The sequence below is a fragment of the Microtus pennsylvanicus genome, chromosome 1, assembly GCF_037038515.1.
Source record: "Microtus pennsylvanicus isolate mMicPen1 chromosome 1, mMicPen1.hap1, whole genome shotgun sequence".
In the NCBI taxonomy this organism is placed as follows: domain Eukaryota; kingdom Metazoa; phylum Chordata; class Mammalia; order Rodentia; family Cricetidae; genus Microtus; species Microtus pennsylvanicus.
In genome coordinates, this window is record NC_134579.1 from 173,943,403 (window position 1) to 173,962,261 (window position 18,859).

An 18,859-nucleotide genomic window follows, 5' to 3' on the forward strand; every position below is an offset into this window, starting at 1 on the left:
CTTCCTCCCACTGTTCTTCCTTGACTCTTCAACGCAGTTTGTTGAGGTTGGTTCTGTGGTTATTGAATGAAGGTGAATGGCCACCCTCACCACAAAACGGGTTCATCCGGAAAGTGCAGCTTTTCTGTCTTCTTCTGACTTTTAAACATTCTGTAATTTTATTGTTTTAGTGACTGTCATGTTGTCTCCCCTGAGACAGCTTGCACTGCCGTCTTCAGGTATGACCTGGGCCTGAGCAATAAGTTTTCTTCTTGCAGAAAGCCAGACTCACCCATATCCTTACTTCCAAGACTACCAGACTCCACGACTAGGCTTAACTGCTTCCTTCGTGATGTGTATCCAGCTTCACATCTCCTGCAGCTCTCTTGACTGTTTTGTTTTGTTTTAATTCAGCACACTGGTTTGTGCTAAGAACTAGAGCACATATTTGGTTGTTTGATCCTGAGTGCATGTCCCACAGAAACTCCTTTCCAGAAACCTCTGGGCTCTGCCTCTACCCTGACAGTGCCTTCAGACGCTCTGTAGGACGTCTCACCTGAAGTATAGCTTTTGGTGGATATGCCCGTCTTCCTCATTGGCCTGTCCACTTACTGAGGACCCTGAGGACCTATCATAGTGTACCGGCTGTAGACACCTCTAAGCGACACTGAAGGAACAAGTGACTTGGCTCCAAATGGGTAACTGGGTTTGCCAAGAGCAGAAATCCTGAGGCTTCGAGCAGCTGGGAATGTAATTTGGAGACTTGCACACTGTGACTGCTTGTGTGTATTTGGCCCCACCTTCACTCTGAAGGCCCAGCCAGCACCAGTCTTTGCTCTAGTCTGTCACCTGGAATTCCAGAAATAGAGGCGGCAGGACCGTCAGGGTTTGCTCTCCATCCTAGTTCCCAGGGTTTCGGGTTCCCTGAGAACCTTTGCAATGCTCTTCTCCCAGTGTTCTCTCTTCCCAGAACCCTTGAGCCTTGGAGTCCTTCATCTCATACGTGTTCCCATTGCAAAGCTTTGGTGTGTTCGCTTTAAAACCACCTCCTCCTGCCTTTGAAAAGAATGGTTAGGGTGTTCCAAAGTAGGAGGTTCTACGTCATTGTAGTGAAGGCCTAGGATTACAGAACCAGACTGCCTGTGTGTGTCCAAGCTCTGCCACCTTGAGCCTGTTACTTAGCTTCTCAGATCAGTTCCTATTCTGTAAGTTGAAGTTAAATAATATGTTTATCTCAGATTGTAGTTTAGAGGATTCAGTGAGTTAATGAAACACTCTTGCTAAAAGTATGTTCTTCCCAATGGAAATAACTGACCAAATTGTAACATTGTACAAAAGGCTCCAAGGCTGCAGGGTGGTTTTAAAAAGGTCGTATGTGCCAGAGAACAAAAACTTGGAAGAGTTTTGAGGTCTCTACCCAGCAGCATCAGAGTCAACAGTTGCTGTGGGTGGAGGCAGAGATGTTCACACTGGAGCTGCATAGAGAACTTCAGGGCCTGTGGGCCTCTGTGTAGAGCGCCAGGGTGTCTCTCTCTCTCTCTCTCTCTCTCTCTCTCTCTCTCTCTCTCTCTCTCTCTCTCTCTCTCTCTCTCTCTGTGTGTGTGTGTTCATGTGTTCAGAGCTCTAGGGACTGTGTGTGTGTGTGTGTGTGTGCAGAGTTCTAGGGACCTGTTTGTCTGTGTGACGTACTCTAGGACTATGGGTGTGTGTGAAGTACTCCAGGACTGTGGCTGTGTGTGGAGAGCTCCAGGGACCTGTGTGTCTGTGTGGAGAGCTCCGGGGACTTGTGGGGGGGGGGAGTGTAGAGATTTCTGCGGACCTGTGTGTCTGTGTGGAGAGCTCCGGGGATCTGTGTATCTGTGTGGAGAGCTTTGGGGACCTGTGGGTGTGTGTGGAGAGCTCCGGGGACCTGTGGGTGTATGTGGAGAGCTCCGGGGACCTCTGGGTGTATGTGGAGAGTTCCGGAGACCTGTGAGTGTGTGTGGAGAGCTCCAGGGACTGTGGAGCTGCAGATAGAGCCCCAGGGAATCATCACATCACCCATGTTAGGCTGAGCTTTCTGGTGTTGCAGCAGCTGCTTCTGAGTCACCATGCTCCTGCTATTGACCCCAACAGCAGCTCATTGGCTCACCAGTTTGGAAATAGGTGCAATCATTACTTTGTTGTCGACCCCCTTTCTGGGGTGAGTAGATATGTTGGCTCGCTCCAGGGAAACTGTCACATAACAACTGTGTGACACGAAGCTGTATGTTACTGTGAGCTCTGTTCTCTTGCTTGTATGTTTACCCTTTTACAAATCAATGCCAACAAAGACAATTTCATTTGTAATAAATACATTATTTCATGCAAGTTAATCACCAACACTCTCAATTTTAAGCATTTTGCTAAGCAGCGAACATAAACATAAGCACAAGTTGCACATCTGTCTTGCCTAGAGTTCTTAGGTTTTGATAGAAGAGAGACACTAATAGACAGTATTGATGCAGATGACAATATCATCAGCCAAGTTCAAGACATGCTTGGCTGAGGCCTGAAGCCATGGGGCAAGACTTTCTAGCTGGGACAAGAACAAAAATCAAGGGACGGAAGGAGAGAACCATGCCTGACTGTCCCAGGCAAAAACAGTTGATGCCTAGGAGCCTGGCAATGCAAGGGTGCTTTTAAGGAACTGAAAATTTACGACAGGAAGGGAGGGGTCTGCTGTGAGGTTTAGCTTCCAGAGGCAGCTGCTGTAAGACCATGTGAAGGAGCTGGGACTCTTCTTAAGAGCAATGTTAAGGCCCGTGTGCGCCTGACATTTTCATTGCAAAATAAAAGAATGCCAAATGAACAATGTGTGGCAGCTATAATACAAGTCAAGAACTGGGGATCCCAGTCACAGCCCCTCTGGCGGGGGGAGGGGGAGAGACAGAGAGACAGAGAGCAAGAGCAAGAGCCTTCTACAGTCATCTTACCCTGCTTCTGGCTAGTTCAGTGAAGGTGAAATCTTTGCACACTTTGTTTTGTGGTGGGGGAGTGGGGATGAGCTGTCTCACTATCTTCTAGTTTCATCTTGAACTTCTGGAGTGATTCTTCTCCATTAGCCACTATGTATGGCCATTGCAGGTGCCTGCCACAACATCCGGCTTTTGTCTGCCCCTTTTCTGAGGTGTGAATGCGTGAGTTGGGTAGGTGCTGAGGATGTAAGAGGGCTTTGCAGACCAGCGTTCCGCCTCTGAGCTGCACTCAGCCCCATCTTTGCTCATTTTTTACTCCGTCTGCACCCTTCATTTTCTTTCCACTTTGTGGAAGGAACTTGGACTCTTTGCCCTGCCTACCTTCTCACAGTCTGAACGTTGCGGACTCCACACCCACAGTGGTTCATTGGGCAACTCCACTAGACGCTGTGGCTTGACCCAGTTCAGTTCTGATCTTGCAGATGCACGGTCGATCTTCTGTTCTGAGACAGAATTGGCTGGTGTTTTCTCATGTAGCTCACATATAGGAGTAGAAGAGAGGTCAAGCTGGAAAGTGTTAGGCCTTTGTAAGCTAATTCAGATAAAATCCTGGTATCCCATGATAAGAAGTTAACATTGATGAGAATGGATAGATAGATCTGGGACCCACAGGGGGCAAATAATTTGTTTCAGATGCTGGAGGGATATGAGCGCTCATCACTGAGCTTGTAATACTTGGAACTGTTGGAGTATTCTGAGAGCAGGCTTTGGATATACTGAGCTTTAATGTGCCTGTGGACTCTTGAGACACTGCCGAGTTCACCTCCTCAGACTTTATTTTCAGTACGTCGATTTGCCTGTGTATGTGTTGCAATTGTGTGTGTGTGTGTGTGTGTGTGTGTGTGTGTGTGTGTGTGTGTAGCTGTTTCAGCATGCATACATAGAATTGTCACCAGGAAACATTATGAAATAGGAAATGCGCCTTTAAATATAATATGCATCATTTTTTTGTGGATGGTGAAACATATCCAGAAGGGAAGTTCAAAGGTCAGATTTAATTAAAGTGGTTCTGCGGCAGTAAGTCACTAGTGAATAACAGCTGGAAGAATGAGAAGAAGTCAGGCACTGCAGCCACATGCACACTGCAGCCATGTAGGTACTGTAGCCACAGCAACACAGCTATGTGGGTGCCGCAGCCACGTGGGCACGGCAGCTGTGCATGCTCCCCAGCCACATTGGCACCCTCAGATCCTTTTCTGCCATTAAAGGCCAAAGGAAACATCATGCTTCTCCCCCTAGAGGGATGATGGAGTAGGGGATCTATCAGATGGGAAAGAAAAGGTGCTTGATGAGCCGCAAGTTATGTTTGAGCTTGGAACAGTGTAGTGAGCATTTGTTAGTTTATTCCAGTCTCAGTGGCAGTGAATTCACTATTACAAGAAAAATCAGAGAAAAGGAAAGAGGAGAATAAAGAAAACCCACACATATAACTATGATCATATATTAGCTCTAGTCCCTTATACAGTGTTTGTGTTTTGTTTTTTGGGTTTGTTTGATTGTTTTCCTTGCTAGAGATGTCCTGCCATGTGGTTAGAGAAAATGAGAGAATGTGATGTTATTCAACAAAGAGGTCAACTTTCACTTTCAATGTGACTAGATCTAAATCTTCAGTATCTTTAGATTTAAACCTGGGGAGTTGCTGCTACAAGCACAATTTCATTATTCATTTCAAATGTAAAGTGCTTCTAAGGAAATAAAAAAGAATTGTTTGCAGGCTGGGGATGTCCTCCTTGTTTTTAACACAAGTGATAAATTCTATCTTCCTTTCTCAGGTTGGCTGCTGGGCACAGGTAGTGTGCTTGCATCTGTACCACCGCTCAGCGCCTTATGCTCTCTGCTCTGGACGTTCTGAGCTTCTCTGCTTTCTTGGCCTTCTTCCTAATGACCTCATGGTAGGCTCCCAATATGCTTCAGACCCTCTGCTGCAGTGTCAGGACCACATCAGCTTCAGCCAAGCATCTCCCAAGCAGCAGGTTCTGCTGGGAAACTCTGTGCTTGAAAGACACAACTACTTACAGGCTATCAAACTACTTACAGGATATCAAAGACAGTTAACTTCAGACCTATTAAAGTATGGCTTAAAGAAAAATGCAAAATATGCATCATAACACAATGTATTTTACATATATATATATATATATATATATATTGAAAAGAGTGTGTTTGTGTGTGTGTAGAGAAAATGACTCTTAAATTTAATCATGGTGGTTTGAGTGAGAATGGCCCCATGAGCTCATTTAGTTGGCTTCAGAGAGTTGGATTACAAAATGCATTTGTGTTATGATATGGCTATAAGTCTATTGGGTCAGGGAGTGGAATGTGGTGGTTTGGGCAAGAAAGGCCCCATAGGCTCATGCATTCAAATGGCAGCTCCCTAGTTGATGGAACTGTTTTAGAAGGCTTAGGTATGGCCTGAATAGAGGAGGTGTGTCACTATGGGAGGGCTTTAAGGTTCAAGAAGCCCCCACACCAGGCCCAGTCTCTCTTTACCTCCTGCTTGTGGACCAGATATCAGGTCTCAGCAATTGCTCCAGTGCCATGTCTGCCTGCTGCCATGTTCCATTCCATGATGACCATGAACTCCCATGCAGAAACTGTAAGCAAGCCCTAATTAAATGCTTTCTTTTTTAAATTGCTTTGGTCATGATGTCTCTTCACAGCAATAGAAAGTGACTAAGACAGGTATGCTTTGTAATCTTACTGTTTCTCATTTCATTCCATTCTATTTCATTGGGTTCCATTAAAACATGCTGGTCATAACTTAAATGCTTATTTAATAATCTGTAGTTTGAAAACTGTGTTTAACATTTTGATGAACACATGATTCTTCTTGTTTTACTATCCCTTTCCCTGAGCATCTCCAGTGAGGGGCCTCACCCTTCTTTCATGGTCTCTTTATTCCGTAATTCTCTGGTTTAGAATGCTTCTTCCCCAAATACACTGAAAAGTATCTTTTTTTTCCCATTAAAAAATGGCCCAAGTCTGTGATTGATAAGCACATTTCAGGTTTCCAGGATGGAATGGGATATGTTTCAGCATATCATTTTCTATTGATGCTCAGAATAGAACCAGGCACACTCCACTCACTGTTCTCAAAAGGCTCCTAGATTTTATGAAGTTTTGTGTACCACTTTAGTAAAACTGTCAAAAAAATCATACAGGAAGAGAAGAATTGTGATGAATCCTTCTGAAGTGGGAGAAACAGGTGACTATGCCATTTCTGAGAGGGTGTCCCGAGGAGGTAAGATTCTGCTTGCTGCATCCTTGTATGGTGAGGTTTGGTTCTGTATTTGTGATCGTTAGTTTTAATTGTCCATATGACACAATCTATAGCCACTTGGGAAGGGGCTCTCAGTAAGAGATTGTCTAGATTGGACTGGCCTGTGGGCATACCCTGGGGATTGTCTTGATTACTTTAATTGAGCTGAGAAAGCCCATTCCTTGTGTGCAGCACCATTCCCTAGATCTGGGTCTTTGGCCATGTAAGTGTGGAAATGCAGCTAAGTGCAAGGCAGCATGTGTTCATTTATTTCTCTCTGCTCTTGGCTGTGGATGTGCCATGACTAGCTGTTCAATATTCTGCCTTGACTTCCTCACAGTGATGGACTATAACCTGGAATTGTGTGCTCAAATAATCCCTTCCTCCCCTAAGTTGCTTTTTTAAAAAAGGTTTATTTACTTATTTTATGTGAGTGCTCTATCTGCATGTACATCTTTACACCAGAAGAGGGCACCAGATCCCCCTCACTATAGATTGTGAGCCACTTTCTGGTTCCTGGGAATTGAACTCAAGACCTCTGGAAGAGCTGCCGGTGCTCTTAACCTCTGAGCCATCTCTCCAGCCCCCTAAGTTGCTTTTTGTTGGGTATTTTATCACAGCAATACAAATATAACCAATACAGATTTTTGCCCTAAGAAGAAAAAGATGTATCAGTTTGATTATAATTGTAAGCAGAATTGAGTTTTGTTGCCTCTGATTGTCTTGTGATTTTTTTTTATGTTAGTGGATCGCACATTAAAGTGTATAGGGTAATAGCCAAATGTTAGGAAGCACATGAAGAAAGAATGGAGCAGGTTCTAGAGAGCTGCAGTGCCGGACTCTTTAAGTTGTGTTTGTTGCTGCTCTAAGAGTAGATGAATTGCTTACACAGCAGAAGTGCATTCTCTCACAGTTTGGGAGATGGGACTCTGAGGACAAGGTATATCAGAGGATTGCTTCCTTCAGCAGGCTCTGAGGGAGAAGGCCTCTCTTGTCGTTCTCTCGGGTGGTTACAGAAAATCATAAGACAATAAACACGTCTTCCCTCACATTCTTGCACAGGTCCATTGTCTTAAAAAGAATTCTTACATCTTTCTAATTGCAGTGCAGCTCATTTTATAGGTACATTACAGGCTTAATAACTTAATATTGTGTTTGCATTTCATTTAACTATTCATGGTTTACTTAGTGTTTTTGTTGGCTTGACACTTGGATGGTTGATTGCATTATCCATACGTGGGTCTTATGTTTTACATAATATTTCAATGTACATTACAGACATATAATACACAAAATAATATCCTTTAGAACAGCTATGCACAAGATAAACATGATGGACTTACACACTGGAACCAGATTATGACTAACTGAGAACTCATTGGCCTAGGCATGCATAATTTAACAAGGCAAAAGCTATTGGCAACTGAACCATTTTAAGTACTATTTTCCAACTTTATACAACTCAAAATGGTTTTAGTAGGGTTGAGTTCCTCTACTGTAGGGCAGGATTCCTTTCCTTATTAATTTTTTGTAGCTTCTGTGCCCCTTGTTCATGGTTCTCTTCCTCCACTGTCAACATGATATTATGTCTCTCTGCTTCTGCTCCATAGCTCCATCTCCTAACCACTGCCAAAGGTTCTTTGCCTTTAAGGACCCATACACATGCCAGTCTTTACTAACTTCCATCACACAGTCCTTAAGCACATCTGTAAAACCATTTTTGCCTTGAAGGTATAGTGTAGTGATATGTCCTCTGGTACTAAGCCAGCTCTCCTGTGCAAATAAACCTTGAAAAAGAAAAAGAAAAAAGAGAATACTATTAACAGCAAATGTTGTCACAGATGTGAAGAAATGGAACCCATGTTTATTTATGTATAATTGACTAACAAAAATGATCACCTATGTTGATAAAATAATAATTGAAATACCTAAGTTCCTTTATTCTAAGCATTTGTGTTAATAGTAGTTATATAAATAAAATAAACAGTTTCCATGATGTGAATTATGCCCCCCCCCAAATTTCATGATAAAGATTATGCCCTCATGTGGACAGTTTTGATGATGTGACTATGTTAGAGGTAGCTAGATATAGATGAGGTTATGGGTATGGGCCCCTCATAATGGGATTAGTGCCCTTATGAGAACTGACATTTGAGTGCTCCCTCTTAATCTGATGCATCTATTCAGAAGCTCAGGAAAAACCTTGTGAGAACACAGAGAGACGGGGGTGGGTGGGGTGGGTGTCCAAGATCCATCCATCAAGGAGAGAGGTCCCAGGAGCATCTCGTCATGCCGCCTCACTGACCTCAGACTTTGCCCTACAGAACTCCGAGAAGTTACATTTCTGCCGTTGAAGCCATTTGTTACAACAGCCCAAGCTAGACCACGTTAGGAAAATCTATATATGTTCTATGAGCCTTCAAATGCTAAATATTGGTATTTTCCAGATAATTATATTCTGTCTACTATCTACATCAATGAAAACTATATGAAAAATTGAAGCTGAGTAGTTTTGACATTTTAAAATCTGATCTAGGAAATATACACACCAACATTATTGTCAGACTTCTTTTTTATCACTATGTAATCAAGTAATTTTTCAAATCTGAAGCAATATAAACTTCATAGATTGTCTGCTACTGTCTAATGTACGTGATTGTTAATTCAGAAAGCATTTGTGATAGTACAAAGTGGTCTACACATAAAATTATTATAATAAAAAATTGATCTTATTAGGATGTTAATTTTGGAAAAATACTTGTGCCTTTTTCTTCCTGTCTTTTTCTTGAACCTAGGGCTCACATATGCCAGGAAAGCATTCTACCTTTGAGCTCCAGTGATAGAAATAAAGACTTTCAGGAATAAAATAAGTACTTTGTGAAAGGGGAGGTGCTGGTTTCACATTCTTACAAACCTTGCTTATCTGCTTTCTCAGCTGATGTGCATAAAGTAAACGTAGCTTCACAGCTGTGTGCTTGAAAAGGATTTGAGCAATTGCTTCAGATATTTATGGGTATTTGCCTTTGCTTCTACACTAAAACTACACTAGTTCTGTAAAAATTCGTGGCAGTATAAAATCCACAGGTCGCAGTGTTAGGAATAGGTGGAGAGCCTCTGCTCTAAGGTCGCGGCCTCAGGAAGGTGGAGAGCCTCCGCTTTAAGGTCGCAGCGTCAGGAAGGTGGAGAGCCTCTCTGCTCTAAGGTCACAGTATTAGGAAAGTGGAGAACCTCTGCTCTAAGGTTGTGGCATTAGGAAGGTGGAGAACCTATGCTTTAAGGTCACACAGTATTAGGAAGGTGGAGAACCTCCTCTTTAAGGTCGCAGCGTCAGGAAGGTGGAAGAAAATTGATAAATTCTATAAGGTGAAAGAAAATGTATAAATGTCTGCTTATTTTCTTAACAATTCCCCACTTAGTTAGACTTCTCAGTAAATTGATTAGCTACTGCCCAGATCACATTGACTAAGAGCTATCTTTTTGTTGCATCCATGGGCATCCATTAGTTTCTATGACCATAAAAGTACAGTCTTATTGCTGTTCTCTGTAGTTGAGGCTGGATAAGACTATTAGGGGAAGGATTCAGATAAATGCCTACACTTGCAGCTATCACAGGCCAGCTTTGAAAATGATGCTGGGATGACGGTGCCGTCAACTTTATGGGCGTGCTTTGTTGAGTGGGAAACGGCTTGAACCGAGCAAACTAGAATGCCCAGGACCTAGAAAACCTGAGAGAAATTAGCACTGCAATATTTTACAAAGGTTGGGAATGATATCCCATGTTCTATTTGTAACAGTAGAGTAATTGTTTACACAGGTGTGTAAGGACTTGACCGGTGCTAGCAAGCTCCTGACAACAGCGCTGTCGCGGCTAGGTGTGGACACTGCTATTTGTAGATGCATCATTATAGGATACGATGACACAGAGTTGGGCACAAATCATGTGGCCTGCCAGTCTCGCCAGTCACTTGTTCCCCACTCCCTGACAATGGCATAGTCTTACGCTTTGTTTTGTTTCTAGAAGCAGAAATGTTTTTCCAAGCATTACAATGCTGGCAAGCAGAATGGCCACAGAGGATATCATTTTTTAATAGGAGCCAATGAATAAGAAACATCAGACTTTGTCTTTCAGTACCAGGCTGTGGTACCAGGACAGCTAATCGGAATGATGAGATTATTATACATGCAAAGAGATCCTGCCAAATGCCTGGTTTCATAAAGACCACATAATTGTTGTAAGCAATGTGGCCTGGTTTCGGACATCAGTTCCTTCATTTTTCCTTTCTTTCCAAAACCACTTATTAAGAGTTGTCTGTGTGCCACACGCAATTCTATGGTTGGAGATCCAATTGTGAATGGAACAGAGAAAAGACCCCTTTTGAAGAACTGAATTCTCCTATGGGACACACACATGTGCGCACACACACACACAATCAGAAAAACAAGGGGAGGGGGTGGAACTTCATTTCAGAGGAGCATTGAAATTCTGACAGGACGACCAGGTCACCTCTCCTCATCTCTGAGTCAGTCTCCTCAGTGTTTTAGCCACTCCTCCCTTCATGGTGTTGACCTTGTGGTTCTGTCCAGACTGTGATGATGTAGGCTACCATACTTCATGTTAATCAGCTGAGGAAAATGAGATCAATATGCCTGTTCATCTGTTTTTACAAGGCACCCAAAAGAGCAGCAAGTAGGAAGGGGGCTTGCTATTACATGTTCTGTTTTTTATATGCCTGAGTGTTTTCATCTACCTCTCATCAAGAATGGAAAATCTAAAGAAAAAGCAAACATCCAAAAAGTCTCAGTGTAACCAGAAGCCTGGGAAAAGAGAGGCATGTTCACTCTGTTATCCGCACACGAGACTGGATCTGTGCTGGAGTCTAAGGTCCATTACGGGTCCTTAGCCCTCTTGGTTTATCTCTGCATTTGTCCCCTTTGTGAAGCCTGATGAAAGTCGTGAGGCCTGCACTCAGCTGTGGGTTATTTTCTTTACAGGTTGGTAAAAGATGCTCCTTGGGATGAAGTCCCGCTTGCCCACTCCCTGGTGGGTTTTGCCACTGCCTATGACTTCTTATACAACTACCTGAGCAAGACACAACAGGAGACATTTCTCGAAGTGATTGCCAATGCCTCAAGCTACATGTACGAAACTTCGTACAGAAGAGGATGGGGGTTCCAGTACCTTCACAACCATCAGCCCACCAACTGCATGGCCTTACTCACTGGGAGCCTCGTTCTAATGAACCAAGGTGTGTGTATGTGTGATGCTAACAGAGCCACGGAGGGCCTTGCCTGAGCCAGTGTCAGTCAGAGCTGCCATGATGGAAGCATGGGCATTTTTTTTCTGACTATTCTTAGGAACGTGTTTATACTTGCATCCTAATTAAGCCACAGATGAAGTAGTATCTAGGGCTTCTCTTGGGTTACTAAGGACACATAACATCTAACATTTCAGCTAGTGATACTAGCCTGCAGGTTTTCTAATGCTGGCCAATAACCGTCCCAGACCACACCCCTGCAACACAGGATTAGCGAGGAGCTTTCATTCTTTTAAGGAATTCCGATGGTAGGAGATTGTCAACATGGAATAAACAAAAGCTTTAAAAGCTTTTAAATTTGAAATGCATATTCCCAGCATGCACAAGCATGAACCAAGTACAGCTGTCACCCCCTCATTCTTGACACACACACACACACACACACACACACACACGCACGCACCTAAAGAAACTGTCAGAACACCTAGCCTAGATAATTTGGGTCAGAGTTGGAAGCAGTTTTCGTGGTCTGGTAGTTACTTTGTGTAATATGTACCATTACTTTTATGACTCTAATTTAGTTGTGACCCCTGTGGAAATCCGTGGCTAAGATTTTATTTAAGGAAAACATCAATAAACACAGTAAATTATTAAAATATTTAAAATATCATTGGGGCTTCAAAATCTAGAATAACTTAAGGCCTATTCATGTTGCCTATAAGTATTATTTTATATGGCTGGGAATGTACCCTAATGGTAGGGTCTCCTAGCATGTGTAAGCCTCTAGGTTCAGTCTCAAAAAGAAAAGAAGACAGGAAAGAAGAAGGAAAAAAATGAGAGAAAAAGAATTAATTAATTAACATTTTACAGATTATCCAACAAGAACTTGCAGCACCCAGCTTTCTTTCTGTTTTGTTGGTCAACCATCGCTTGTAGTTAAGTCTCAGGAAAAGCTTCTACTGACAACTTGAATCTTGTCCTGGATAACTTGTTCTGCAGTCTGCAGAGTATGTTGGTAGACACTGTCATGAGAAACAGCTACTGAAAGAACAAAAAGGGAGTCAGGTAGTGTGATATCCACAAAACCATAGCCAGGCTTTAATCGTTTGTCTGTCTGGCTGGAGATGGAGGACACAGGGAAGGAAAGGGACTGTGGCTTTAGGGACTGGTGATGAGAAAGGGTAGGAGGACTGCTGGAAAGTGGGGATCTGGGTGGTAGCAAGAGCCAGACTACAATTAATTGTCACCTCTATTACAAAGTGTGAGAGTAAGAGGGTCCTTAGGGACTGAGGGACATGGCTTATCTTGGGACCCGAGTCACCGCTGACCCTACCAACTAGCCCATTGCCCAGCAGCCTGTGGTAGTGTGGTCAGACAGACATGACACACATGCTTGTGGCGTAAACACAGGCTCCACCCGTCTTAGAAGCTCATCCTTATCCCGGCATAGGGAGCCACCAAAACAAGGATGGCGTCAAGCCATGGTTCAGACCAGAGTTCTGTTCATTCTGAGCCAGGCGCCCAAGGTCTCAGATAAGCCAGCTTTTCTGTGGATTGGGGACAGCAAGGGGTAACTGGCTTGTGGAAAGGACTAAGTCAGGTTCTGTTCAGTGCTGTGTAGATTGTAACATGAAGAGATACTGTTACCTAAGTGCAAGAATTCTAGAAAGTCCATGTTTCTCTATCCAAAGATTGTATAAGTAATCTTCAGTGGGAAAATCAAGCAATGTGGTCATGTGAAGAAAGGCTTGAACACGGCCGTGCACCTTGCCCCTGACCACCTCAGGATTCCCAGCTGATTCGTCTCACTGTTAGATTTCCATCTGGAATCTGAAAGCACAGAAGGACTAGAGTCGCCTTCTGTGATGGGACAAATTGAGAGAAGTATCGCTAGCATTTACAGCACTCTTTTCGGGTTAGTGTGAACATGGGAAGTTTTGCCAAGTGATGGACTTCCAGAAAACCTTTCTGAGAAGTTTTTAGGGAAACTTTTTCTGAAGTTAAGTGCCAAGTTGTGATACGAGGTAGGTGTCACTTTAGTCTGATAAAAATTGGGAAATTCCTTGATCCTCACTTGAGAGTTTAAGTTTGTTTAGTTGATAAGTGGCCTGTATTCAGAACTGTCTGAGCCTTTATCATGGACTTACTACAAACTGGAACAGGCTGTCATTTACCATGTTGACAAACTGGGAGCATTGCAAAATGTGATTTGTAATAATAAAAACTGCTCGGATGGATTGCGGTGCTTTGTTTGGCCGTGTTTTTATCCATGTTCTGCTTCAGCCACGAGTCCTTGTTTCCTCCTTCAGGGTACCTCCAAGAGGCCTACCTGTGGACCAAGCAAGTTCTGACCATCATGGAGAAGTCTCTGGTCTTGCTGCGAGAGGTGACGGATGGCTCGCTCTATGAAGGAGTGGCGTACGGCAGTTACACCACTAGATCGCTTTTCCAGTACATGTTTCTCGTTCAGAGGCACTTTGACATCAACCACTTTGGCCACCCGTGGCTGAAGCAACACTTTGCCTTCATGTACAGGACCATCTTGCCAGGTACAATGAAGAGGGAGAAACATTTCACCATTTTGACTGTGATCGTGAGCTAGAATAGACAAAGATATGAGCCGCGCAGGAGGGCTTGTCTACTGAGGTGAAAGTTTCTTTTTCATCCAAAGAAAAAGTTAAGAGCTACATAGAAATCAAACATTTTGGGAGCTAGCATGAAGATTTGCTAGTTTCAGTATTAAGGGTTGGAACTTTCGCTATATATTTAAACTTGATAGCCATAAACTCATTTTCATGAACCTAAACAAGATAATTGTACTTCAGTTTCTTTTCTAAGGTCCAAGCTTAGGTCGATGGTAGATTTGGGATTTAGTTTTTTAATTCAAACTCTACAGACTTGAAATGAATGGTAGATTGTGTGTATATATGTATATATATATATATATATATATATATATATATATATATATATAGTATTTGAAGCTTAGTATTTTCTTTGAGTGTTTCATTGAGCCGAGGTGTAGTTCAGTGGTAGAATGCAAGGTAAACATATATACCTGGTTTTAATGAAGTTTTAACCCTTTTTTTAAAAAAAAAGTAATAAAATTACAGTGAAATACCATTATGTGCATATCTGATTAAATATTGTATTAGAGTAAATGGCACAGAATATACAGAACCAAACAATAAAATGGTATAAAACTTTAGTCACAGCCGGGTGGTAGTGGTGCACGTCTTTAATCCCAGCACTCAGGAGGCAGAGGCAAGTGGATATCTGTGAGTTCGAGGCCAGCCTGGTCTACAATAGCTGGTTCCAGGACAGGCTCCAAAACTACAAAGAAACCCTGTCTCACAAACCACACACACACACACACACACACACACACACACACACACAAAACCAAAAAACTTTAGTTACATGCTGCTCTACCATTGTGTTCCTAATTATTTATATGATTTGATAACTTACTCATTTCTAAGACATCTTTATAATCCTCCTGGTTCCTAAAACAGGACTAAGATCAGAAAATTTAGGAGGTAAATTTTTGATGATTCTGATGGTTAATTTTCTAGTTTCTTTTCTGTTGTATGATAAAAATAAAAATAAACAACAAAAAACCCACAAACAAAAACCCAAAAAACTTGACAAAAAAGCAGCTTACAAAAGAAGATGAATTTTGCTTGTAATTAATAATTCTAAATAATTATTTGGGCTTATAATAATCCCAGCGGGAACAGTGGCAGAAAAGACTTGGCAACAGGGTAGGAAGGCGTCACAGAGGGAGGGTGATGCTGGCTGACCTCATTGCATCTGCACACAGGAACCAGAGAGGGAGACAGGAAACTGGGCGGGGCTAAAGCCTCAGTGTCCTCAGTGTCCCCAGAGTTATACTTCTTCCAGCAAGACTCCACTTCCTAAAAGTCCCATATCTACTGTCCCAAACACCGATACCAGCTAGAAACTGAGTGTTCCAACACATGAGCCTAAGGCAAACTTTTCATATTGAAACTGTAACAGTTCTGATTGTCAGCTTGGTATAATAGTAAGGGAGTCTCACTGAGCGATTATCTAAATCAGGATGGCGTGTGGGAAGGTCTGTGGCAGTTTGTCTTGATTACATTATTTGCTCCCGGTGGGTGGCACCATCCTCTAGGAAGGGGATTCTGAACTGCATTGAGTAGAGGAAGCCACCTGAGAGCTAGTATACACGCATCAATTCACTGCTCTCTGCTCCTGACTGTGGAGTGTGTTGTAACTAGCGGCTTTGAGTTCCTGCCACCTTCTGCAAGCAATAGAGTGTAACCAAAGACTGTGATCCAAATACTTTCTCCATTACCTTCCCTTTGTCAGAGAACTGTACCACAGCAACAGGAAGTAAAACTAAGACAGTGATCCTAAGATACAGCCAAGAATCCGGTATTTAAACTTTTTCATTCTGCATGTGTGCGTATAGACATTCTCCTTTATAGATGAGTCATGCACAAACCGATGCCCCACGGAGGTGGCTCAGGGGGCAAAATACTTATGTAGCTTTGAGGACCTGAGTTTGAGTTGAATTCCTGGAACCCATGTTAAGCCAGAGTCAGCAGCATGTGTCTGTGACATCAACACTTATATGGGGAGATGGGATAACACTTTGGAAAGCTGAGGGCCAACTAGCCTGGAACACACAGGGGTGAGCAGCAAGAGATCTTGCCTAAAGCAGGGTGGACGGTGAGAACTGACACCTGAGATTGTCCTCTGATCTCCACACGCACACCATTTCATGTGCACATCTGCATATACACAAAGATAAAAACACAACTGCATAACCAATGACCACCTTCCCCTGGGGAACGCTACTGGTTATTTTTAGACCAAGAAAAGAAGTATATTTTGATGTTCTTTTTGATAATCAAGGATTATCTAGAGTAGGAAACCTTGAGGAGGTTCCCGTGTTTATGATTTGAGCTGAGATCACACAGCAAGCCCTCTCATGGATTGGGGGTGCTGTAAGCATATGTGTAGTCATTTCCCAAGGGAAAACAGTAAGAATGCATTTAGGAGAGGACTTAGCTCTTTGTGATTATTAATGCAACATACTACCGAACATCTCTAGGCCAGGCATTGTAATAGGCAACTTGAGATTTAAAGAGGAGTGTGTCCTCTGATTTTAAAGAACTTATAGTATGAGTTTTGATTGTCATATTTTATAATATAATAATGTTAGAAGATTGCTTATAAAGCTATTGGAAATCAAATTATTAGCTATAAATAGTATTGATAACATTTTCAAAGAAATTCTGTTTTTATTTTATTCTTTCAACCTATTCTCAACTCCTCTCTCTCTCTCTCTCTCCTCCCCCTTCTCTCTCTAACTCTCTCTCTCTCTCTCTCCTACCCCTTCTCCCTCCTGTTGATATTATAGTAATAATTATTGTCATCTGGCATAGGGTTTTCTTCCTTTTTGCTCAATGATATCTGAATTTACTTTTGATTTTCTTCCCAAACTCCGGTAACGGGTACCTGTTTTCATGATCTATGCTTTTTTGTTTGTTTGTTTGTTTTTCTCCTTTAAATTCTAGCAGTATATGTTAGCAGAAGCTTTTTGGGGATTCAGTTTTTGTCATCACCCTTATAAGCAAAGTAAGCTTTACTTTATTGGAAGCCTATGAAATCGAAGCACGCTACTTTCTTATCTTGGCCTAGAATGCAAGTTAAGCTGCAGAAAATCCTAGTACCATCCCAGCTTCAGGACCACACCCGCAGAAGGTGGTGTCTGTCCTAGATGCAGGCCTCATCATTCACAGCACGGCCAGTGGAGAGGGAGGAAGGGGCAGCAGGTACATGCTAAGAGGTGTGTCACATCTGTTACCAGCCACAGGTTTTTGTGTAACAGACCCAAGCTTGTACGCAGTGGAAGACTTTCCGGGCAGTTATGGCAAATTGGATTGGCATAGCATACACACATCACAGTTTTGTTTACTTTTGTCTAAGACAAACTATTGGCTGTAATTTCAAAACAGGCTGGATGAGCATCGTTTGGACCTTTATAGGGATATACAGTTTTAAACTCAATCTTCTCGAACTTCTCTCCACAGGGTTTCAAAGAACCGTGGCCATTGCAGACTCCAATTACAACTGGTTTTATGGTCCAGAAAGCCAATTAGTGTTCCTGGATAAATTCGTCATGCGTAATGGCAGTGGAAACTGGCTAGCTGACCAGATCAGAAAGAACCGCGTGGTAGAAGGTCCAGGCACACCATCCAAAGGGCAGCGCTGGTGCACTCTACACACAGAATTTCTTTGGTATGACATGTTGAGCTGGCTTTCCAGTGAAATGGTTCCCGGGTTCATGCTGTGCACTGTTTTTCTATAAAACGAGCAAACAAAAAAAACCCTTTGCATAAGTAGATATATCTTTAATTCAACTCTTATCAGTGTCTAAACCTGTTAAGAACAGATGGATATCCTGATAGAACATCCCCATTGTCTCAGTGTGTGGGTGCACCCCTCGCGGTCCTGAGTTCCTTGCTCGTGCTCTCTCTCCTTCTGCTCCTGATTTGGACCTTGAGATTTCAGTCTGGTGTTCCAATGTGGGTCTCTGTCTCCTTTCATCGCCTGATGAAGGTTAATATTCAGGAGGGAGGGGGACTTGATCGGGGGAGGGGGAGGAAAATGGGAGGCAGTGTCGGGGAAGAGGCAGAAATCTTTAATAAATAAAAAAATAAAATAAAATAAAAATTAAAAAAAGAACAGATGGATATCTAATTACCACTTGCGCTCTTGGTTTTCTTTTACTGGATTTGTCCTAAGCTTGGGCTGTTGCACAGATGAACCTGCTTTTCTTAGATTTTATGTCATTCATTTTTAAATAGTAGAAGGAGAAAACTCACAGATTTGACCAGATTACTGTGATGATCATCCCCCCCCCCCAAAAAAAGTAGTCAAATAGTTTGTTTTGTCTTGGTAAACTGAGCATTATAATCCTCTAATGACATGGCCTTTCCCGAGTTTCGCAGCTGTTCAGAAGTGTGCACAGTGTTTGACAGTTTCACTTTGATAATAAAAAGACCGTGTAATTCTTTTTGTTGTAATCTTTTAAGCCTGGAAGGAGCTTGCGCCCCCCCCCCTTTAAGTGTTGCCAAGTGTGTTGGCCTCAAATAAGTTAAAATCAAGATGGTAGTTAATGGTTGAGTTTTTCAAAGCTATTGAAATTTGCACTTAGCCCCCAGATTAGCTTTCTGTAGAATTTCCTTGACTTTTTTTCTCCCCCCACCCTGATGTTTAAACAAAGAGAAAAATTATCAAAGTAGGAACTACCTGGCATTTAACTGGCATTGTGGAACTCTTTTCACAAAGGAATTAGAGATATTAGCTCCTCCGAG

At 42.5% G+C, this 18,859-nt stretch overlaps 1 protein-coding gene across 4 annotated transcripts in view; it reads left to right on the forward strand.

Moving 5' to 3' along the window:
• Positions 1 to 18,859, forward strand: part of Dse (dermatan sulfate epimerase) — a 57,784-nt gene that overhangs the window by 35,205 nt on the left and 3,720 nt on the right. For all 4 annotated transcript variants that reach the window (XM_075945615.1, XM_075945595.1, XM_075945604.1 and 1 more), the window contains 3 exons: positions 11,227 to 11,480; positions 13,799 to 14,038; positions 17,573 to 17,780. In XM_075945615.1, the coding sequence (XP_075801730.1) occupies positions 11,227 to 11,480; positions 13,799 to 14,038; positions 17,573 to 17,780 (702 nt within the window). The remainder of the gene's footprint in view (positions 1 to 11,226; positions 11,481 to 13,798; positions 14,039 to 17,572; positions 17,781 to 18,859) is intronic.